This window comes from Carassius carassius, chromosome 22, assembly GCF_963082965.1.
Source record: "Carassius carassius chromosome 22, fCarCar2.1, whole genome shotgun sequence".
Lineage (NCBI taxonomy): Eukaryota > Metazoa > Chordata > Actinopteri > Cypriniformes > Cyprinidae > Carassius > Carassius carassius.
Window position 1 is genome coordinate 3,948,860 of NC_081776.1, and position 9,264 is coordinate 3,958,123.

A 9,264-nucleotide genomic window follows, 5' to 3' on the forward strand; every position below is an offset into this window, starting at 1 on the left:
ACTGCATAACTAGCCTGTATCATCAGCCATATGACATAGGCTACATATTCATTTGACAATGATGCAAATCTCCGAATTGACCGAATCTCACCAAATGCCACCAATATGAGCATGCATACTTTCAACTCGAATCAGTAGATCAATATTTCATGAAACTCGGATCATGTTGGAATACGACACATAACACGTAATTCATTTCACATATACACAGGATGAATGACATCTCTGCCCACAAAACACGTTCTCCGCTTTTCATTTGTTTTGCAGCGACTATATTACTCACTAAAGTAGCACTGATTCTCACAGTTGTAGCCTATTGCACTCTTGGTAAAACAGGACTGGGGTTTCGAAAACAAGAGTAAAGGGTGAAACCTAGTAAAGGAAATGCACTAACTTACACAGGACATGAGTGTGATTAAATATGTTCATTTCCATTTAATAATACAACCGTGTGTAAAACAGCATACACTCAGCCACTCAAACAAAGTCCCGAAACACTTGTTTCTTTTCCAAACATGCATAACAAAAGCAAGCAGGTTTCGCGTTAGAAACAAAAACAAAAAACACTGTGTGAAAGCAATAGCAGTAACAGTTATTTGGTAAGGCACTGATTCAGCAGTAGCAGACGCTCAGAGTCGCCTGAAGAAATAAACAGCAAACTTACCGACTCCGTATTTCTCGTGTTCCGTAGGAATCCACATATTCATGGGGTCTGCTGAGGGGGAAAAGCGTACAAAACAGTGCGATGTGCAGTGCTGATGTTAAATCACTCATTCGGCCAGATTCACATCATCCTCTCGGGTACTCATTGTTCAGACCGCTCGAGCGATCCACTGCGCTGAACGAGATGAGAACGCGGCGGCGCGCGCTATAGAAGAAGCAGTGCGCGGCCACTGTGCAACTGAGTAGCATGATGGGAAATGTAGTTTCGTGACGTGCGCGAAAAAAAACAACAACGATAGTGATTAGACCAGAAAGGTTAAATTATATAGAGATTTTTTTATTACCTTTTTTTATTTTATTTTTATTTATTTTTTTCAAGAAATGTATTTATTTGTTCATTTATTTTATTATAACCATGACATTTTATCGGAACTATAGTTATATCAAGAGGATGAGGTTTCAGATAAAAAATAATAATGATATTCCGTTTTTATGAAATACTTTATATTTTTATTTATTTTAACTGTTTTAAATTTTACATTGTTATGTTCTTTTTTTATTTTATCTGAATTAAATGTTTTTATACTGAATTTATTAGTTCATTTAGCCTATTTAAAGTTGAAATGTGCAATCTCTGCCAAAGTCATGTTTTCAAACATATTCCTACCATACCATACACACATTTAAAGAAATCATTATTTTGGCATAATCCATAAATCCCTTTGCAGGCTAAGAAAAAATAAATAATGAATTTACCAGTATACCATACATGATGCAGATTCGATAATGCAAGACAATACATAGTAAATAAATAAATGCACATGTTCAATCATAACCCTTCACTCATACAGTGTATTGTCTATGTTAAATGCAGAGAAAAAGGCAAGGGTCGAAGGGTTCTGGTACATGATAATGGTGTAGATTTTATCTGAATTTCCAATCTAATAATCTGCACTAATCCAATGTTGCTTGCAACCTGGCTTTCCTCATGCATTTCCTGTATGAAAAATCTATGCACAAAGATCATCTAGAAATGAACCAGTTGATATTTTCAGAAACAATTCTATAATTATATAAAACAATTATATAATAAATGTTTAATATTATTGTGAAATTATTTGATTTCTATTACATTGCATTAATGTGGTTTTATATTAACTATAGTACTAAACTGTTAAATGTACTGTTTATTCAAATAAAATAAACAAATATTTAGTATCTTATTTTTAGTTTATTTAGTAATCCATTTTTTATTATTATTATTATTACACTGTTTCTCTAAATGTTTCCACAAGATCATGGTGGAGTGAACGATTCACTCATAATGACAGCTACTTGTTTCATTCCTGAATGAATCCGTGTTTTAAACAAATCAGTTGAATGAATGATTCAGTAACTCATTTTTTAAAAAGCTCACTTATTTTGCTCCTGAAAGAATCCGTGTTTTGAATGAATTGACTGAGTAAATGATTCAATAAATTATTTATAAAGAAGCTGTTTTTGAATGAATCAGTTGAATCATTAAAAGGCGGTCACTTGTTGCCATCTACTGGTATAACAGTGTAACCTGCAAAAACAATAAATGAAAATCCATCAGTAATGCACAGACTGACACAAACACAGGCTATTGGCTCAGCCAATCGAATTCAAGGACAGTAACTGTGTTAAATAAATTATAAATGTGTCCCACAGAACAAATATGACATAATAATTGTGTAGCCTAGTTTCTGAATCCTCAAATACACAGTCAGAGTTGGACTAGGAAACTTGGCATGCATTTGTTGAATTTGTGGATAATGATAAAGTTCATTTCCATTGGTCTGAAAGCAGAGACTGTGTGTCTATGTCACAGGAGAGACCACCGTGCGAGAGGCTGAATCCAAGAAACAGGGTTCAACCAGCCATGCATACTAAACACATGCTGGAGCTTTAAAGTCTGCTCCTGTCCCAGCATGACTCTCTCTCTCTCACTCTGGAGTATTTCAAGTGTCTTGCACTCGAGCTGTCAGTTTCTGTGAATCGCTCAATAATGCTTGACTGGATGATTACCTTACTTAAGAAAAAGGAATAAATACATGAATGAATAAATAAATAAACAGAGAAATCGCCTGTAATGATTAAACTGACAATACTGTTAATAAATTTCTAAATAAATAAAAAACTAAACACTAAACAAATAAATTGATGAATGAATTTGAATGAATTTTTACAAAATAAAGTCAACAGAATTACTTAATTGCCATAATTTTTGTGTAAATAAAATGAATTACTAAATAAACAAATAAACTACACTAAATAGCCTAAACAATTACATAATTTAATAATTATTTATTTAAAATAAAGAAATGATGTAATTGTAATTATTTGAGTGTGCAAATAAAAAAATAAAAGAATAAAAAACAAAAGAAAGAAAGAAAAACAAATGACTATTCAAACAAACAAATATTAAAACAAAAGTAAAAATTTTAAATAAAGTCCCAAGTAAGGACTAACAAATTAATTAATTTTGTAGACTTAATAATAATTATTTTGGTGGGTAAAAAAATAAACTAAAAAATGAAACACTTAAAAATAATAATAATAATGTCACAAAAAATACTTTATTGTCAATGTCAGTGTTAAACAAGCAAACAAACAAACAAATAATTAAATAAGGAAATAAAGCAGATTTTAATTGGATGGAAAATGCTATGTGCTGTTTAGCAGCCTTCTTTTAAGCTGAAAGATCTGTAACCTGAAAGAATCTGATCCGCGTATCTCCAGGTTTTCAGAGACACAACACATGCAGGCATGAGGACGTGGAAAGAGGATGAGAGGAGCAGCTATCTTTGTTCTTTCCTCCTTTCAGCCGTCCATACAAACATGTGGCTAACATGCCAGCGACCCTCAGCACATCAGAGCAGCGGCTGCAGATGGAAGCTCACCATGTGAAGTCTCATCTGTTCTTCTTTCAGTAGAGGGAACAAAGACTTTTCCTCCAATCATCAAAAACTATGATTTATTTTCAAATAAAACTATGTTGCACAGACCTTCCATGTTTCTGGACATGTACTATGGTTATATCAGTTTTTTGGGGCATGCACCTTTATTTAATTTAATGGCTTTAAGCGTGTACAGTACCATAGCATTACTGTTTTTTTTGTGTGTTTTTTTTTACATCTATCACAGTGCCACCTTGTTTCTTCAACATATAATGGTATTATTAATTTTGAGCACCGTGATGAAAGATCGGAAACTGAAAAAATGAAACCAGAAGAATATATTTTTACGTTTCTACATCTGTGTGTGTAAAGACAGAAGAAGAATCATGATTAACAGCTGCTATTTCACTTATTGGTGATTATGAACTCCACTAATGAGTGTAACACCCACATGCAGCTTCTGTAAAACCCCAGCACATGCTCAGAAAAGAAAAACAGCCCACCCACACCCTCATCTCTAAACATTTTTAGATTAGATTAGATTTGACTTTATTGTCATTATGCAGAGTACAAGTACAGAGCTAATAAAATGCACCATAAGTGCAAGAATATAGTATTTTATATACATATAAGTGCAGAATAAGTGAAGCTATGAATTACAGAATGTACAGTGGAGTTGCTATATACAGTTTTAAGTAAAGTATATACAGAATATATATAGTAATGCAATGTGGGGATTATATGTATATTATAAACAGCAGCAACATAAGAACAGTGTTAATAAATACAGTTGGATGAGTGTGCAATAGTATTTTTAAACAATGTATTTTTTGCAAAGTAATCAGTAGGGCAATAATATTTTTATAGAAATAGTTTACTTTGCTATGTACAGTAACAATGTTAGTTAGTTACAGTGTAATAGCTAGAACAGTGTGTAGTCTGTGCAAAATATGTGTAGTGCAAATACATGTATGTAAAGTATTGTGACCAGTGCAGTAAGAAAACAGGTGCAGGTTAGATTGGTGGTGTGGAGTTCAGAAGTGTCACAGCTTGGGGGAAGAAGCTCTTCCTGAGGCTACTAGAGACTCCTGTAACGCCTGCCGGATGGAAGGAGGGTGAAAAGTCCATGGTTAGGGTGAGAGGCATCCTTGATTCGTTGCCCCTGACCAGGCAGCGCTTATAATAAATGTTCTCAAATGTTCTCAAATGTTCTCAAATTGCTGTACGACACTGAGATTCAGTTTGTGAGTATGCTCTCAATAGTACAGCGGTAGAATTCCACAAGGATCCTGGGAGTCTTAAGGCTCCGTAAGAAAAAAAAGGCACTGCTGCACCTTTTTGACCAGGGTGGAGGTCTTTAGGGAACAGGTGAGGTCATAAGAGATGTGGATGCCAAGGAACTTGAAACTCGACACATGCTCCACTACAGCTCCGTTGATGTAGACGGGTGTGTGTGCATGACTCCTAGCCCGCCTGAAGTCCACAATGATCTCCTTTGTCTTCTGGGTGTTTAGTTCCAAATTGTTGGTGACACACCACACAGCCAGGTGCTGCACCTCATCCCTGTAGGCTGACTCATCATCATCTTTGATCAGACCTATCACCGTGGTGTCATCTTGATTAAGGTGTTGGAGCCATAAACAGAAAGACAGTTATGGGAGAATAAGGAGTAGAGAAGAGGGCTCAGTACGTAGCCCTGTGGAACACCGGTGTTCAGGGTGATGATGGAATAGGAGAGGATATCTAACTTAACAGAATAAGGTCTGTTAGTCAGAAAATCTAGAATCCAGTTGCAGATGGATGTGCTGATTCCAAGCTGGCTACCTGCAGAACCAGCCTTCCCTGGACTATTACAGTGAATTATCAAGCTTTGCTAGTGCAAACAAGCCACAGGGTGCCATTACAGCTCAATAACAGCCTTATGTTTGAATCTATACTATAGGCAAAAAAAATCTGTGGTTGATTACTATTTGCAATGGTGGGAGAGATCAGTAATGACCTCAATGTCATAGCAGCTTAAAAAATATTTACAGTAAATATGAAGGATTAAGAAATAACAACAACAACAATAATGATAATAGACACTCTATTGCCAATATTTCCGAGTATGAATAAATAAATAGTTTATAAGTATTATTTACATGCCAGTAAATATATATATATAAATTTAAATTATAAAATATTTCACATTTTAAACAAATTAGCCATAGACATATTTATCATCAACATGCCAATGTAATAAATAAATAAGTAATCTTAAAGACAACATGATGTCAGGGTGTTATAAACAAAAAAATTTGTTTACAAATTTACATTAATTACTTTATTTTCAATATGCTAGTGTGATAAGAAATAAATAAATAAATATTCTTAAAGTTGACACAAATTCCTTTATTGTCATTATGTCAGGATTTTATAAACAAACAAATTAATTAAACACCAGTACAGATTTCATTGTCAGTACATGAGTGTGTACTCAAATAAATAAATAAACACAGTCTACATTAATGTGTTTATTGTCAATATGTCAGTGTGATGAATGAATGAATAGATGTTATTTGTGAAAGTTTTGCATGTGAAAAAGAAGCAAATAATGGGTATTCTGTAGGATGAGCACAAGTAACAAATGTCTAAAATCTGTCGATTTGGCTTTCCCAGTGTGTGAGATGCAGTGCTGCTTTGAGTAATTGATGATGATGAACTAAGCTGAGCAGGAGGAAGAGGTCTGACTGTCAGTCATGTCCAAAAAAACACTTTTTTATATGGTGGTGAGGTGTGTGGTGACAGTTTCTTGAGTCAAAAACAACAATGATGGCAAAAATGGCAACGGTACATGAGCGGTTTATGCTGACATGCCTCATGACCTCACAAACTCGCTCTAACAAAGGTACAGCTTCTGGCCCCGCTCTCACACACCCAGCCAGAGAGACCATAAATAATCACCACTGGCTTAATTTGTTTTCCTCATGGTGTATAAAAATGTTGCTCTTTTTGCTATTCGGAGTGGAAAATTGTTTCCCTTACTGATATAAATAGAAATGACACTCTTTTTTTTCTCATTTCTGTGGCTCATTGATGGTGTTGTGCCCGGACCTGTTGACGGGCAGCAGACCATACATCCTGACTTGCACATACAGACCAGCAGCTCGTCTGACGTCACAGCTCCAAAGACATTACCTTCAGGATCCTCGTTGCTCCCAGCAGCTTGACTACTGGATATACATCCTTCATCGATATTAATAGACTGTAGAGTGTGTTGAGGACTGGTGGTGTAAGTAGCTTCATGTCACAACGGCATTTGAATCTGAAATTTTCTTGTAGGTGAAGGGTGTCATTTTTTTATCTTTTTTTTTTATCTTAAATAGTAGTTCACACAAAAACTAAACTTGTCATTATTTACTCCATTATGTTGTTGCAAACCTGTATTAGTATCTTTCTGCCGTAGAACGCAGAAGAAGATATTTTGAAGAATGTTTCAACCCGTTTTGTCCGTACAATGTAAGTCAATGGGGGCCAAAACAGTAATATATTGTCTTATACAATAAATGAATACATGAATACAGTCACCAGTAATCATTCAATGAATGAGCAGATCAATAAATTAAAGAAAGAAAGAAAGAAAGAAAGAAAGTCATCGGTAATGGCTGTATATGTCAAAGTGATTACTTAAGTAATATTTGTTGTCAATATGTCAATGTGATAAATACATACATACATAAATGCATACATACATAAAGTCACAGGTAATGACTTAATTGTATATCAATGTGATTTTTTTATATATACATACACACACACACACACACACACACACAGTCACAAGTGGCTGGTTACTTGTAATGACTTCAATGTCAATATATTTATGTGATAATAAATGAATACATATATACATAATCTGCATTTAAAGGTTAAAGACTATTTTCACTTTTCACCTTTATTGGTGTTTGACTTGTTTTTGTGGTTTTATCTGAAACTAGAGCACTTCAAATATGTTATTTATAAAGTAAACTACAAATGCATAATCGTTAAAAGATTATTTTTAATGAACATACTAACATCTATGAAAGTGCTTTTATTGTCACATACATATACTTATCAATGACAAAAGATCACCGGCTTGTTTCTTTACACACACACACACACGCAAATAGGAAAGACACTCCATAAGCATTGTGCCTTTTTGAAAAGTAAATAGGCCCTTTGAGCTTTGAGATGGAAGCCTCACAGACGCAGGACGCCTACAGCAGATCCACATCTATAAGTCCTGAAGCCAGGAGACAGGCACAGGTGCTGCGACGGATCACATGCTCAATGGGGTTCTTGTTCTATTTTCAGCTTGCTTTTCATACACATAAATAAAAAACAGCTGTATTTCAAGGGGACATCCGGGAATCCTGTACATGTGGTACACGGGATTTTGTGTGCATGGATGCAAGTGTTTTATTATGGTAGTAAAAGGGTAATACAAACAATATGCCTGTAGGAAATGCACACAGCAGATCCAAGCCAATTCAAGTTCATCCTACACTAATATAGTCCCATATATAGTCCCACCCACTTTTTGAAATGTCACACAGTACATGATATCCCTAATTAATATTGATGACTTTTAATATTTTTAGTTGATTTTCAAATTGCTTTTAGCAAATGAGTAACTTGATCAATTATTGGCTGCATGCACAAAAATATGACTCTGCATTTGGGCATATTCTGAATATTTAGTGTAATTGCCATTCCAATAGTATTTCCTTTATTCGTTTTCATGTTCTGTAAGGGAATCACTTCACTTGACTTCCTAGTGCTGCAAAAACCTGAATCCGGTTTGAAAGTAATATGAGAAAAGTATAGCTTGTCTTTTGTGCTAAAATCTTTTGTGCTTTCTCAAATTCATCTTTTTGTACAATAGTAGGTACCTCATGCATGAGCAGCACTAGTGAACACACAAACATATCGACACACAGTGAGATGTGTGTTTCAATGCCAAACTCATTTAAATATGGGCCACATGATTCCTGCTTCTGAATTAAAAAAAAAAAAAACATCTATAAAACCAATACAGCTACATGAACAACATACAATTCAGAATTTCATGTGAGGAAGAATGTTGTTGTTCTAAATTAATTGTTATATTAAAAGTTCTAAATTGAGTGAATGATTTAATGACTCCTTCATGAATGAATCAGTGGCTTTGAATGAATTGGTTGAATGAATGACTCAAAAAATGCTGAAAAATCCACCTTAATAACCCATTCTGGTGGCTGTCAGGAAGTTTACTTGTATTTGTACCATGTTATTCTGCTTTTGTATTGCAAATTGTTATTCTGTTATCATATTTTGATTTATTATCACATTCATAAATTGTTTACCTGTAGCAGCTAATGAATTGTACGTCTTTCCCATTCCAAGAAAAAAGATTACTTATTGCAAAATTAGGTGGATAAACCAATGTTGCTATTGTTAAAATTAATACTATAAAAATAGTCATTTAATTAAAATGAAGCTGAAATAAACTAAAATAAAACTTAAAAGCATAAACAATTAGAACTGCTTCAGAAAAATAAGTTTAATTATTTAACTAAAAAACAAAATAATGATAAATTAAACACCATAGAAATAATAATAATAATAATAAATAGGTAAACTTTAAATGCTGTTTATATTTTGTTATTTTGTATTTATC

At 33.9% G+C, this 9,264-nt stretch overlaps 1 protein-coding gene across 3 annotated transcripts in view; it reads right to left on the minus strand.

The window, feature by feature from the left end:
* LOC132098731 (dedicator of cytokinesis protein 4-like) overlaps positions 1–850 on the minus strand; it is an 82,827-nt gene extending 81,977 nt beyond the window's left edge. For all 3 annotated transcript variants that reach the window (XM_059504876.1, XM_059504877.1, XM_059504875.1), the window contains exon 1: positions 665–850. In XM_059504876.1, the coding sequence (XP_059360859.1) occupies positions 665–707 (43 nt within the window). In that variant the 5' untranslated portion in view covers positions 708–850. The remainder of the gene's footprint in view (positions 1–664) is intronic.
* Positions 851–9,264: the final 8,414 nt, after the last annotated feature.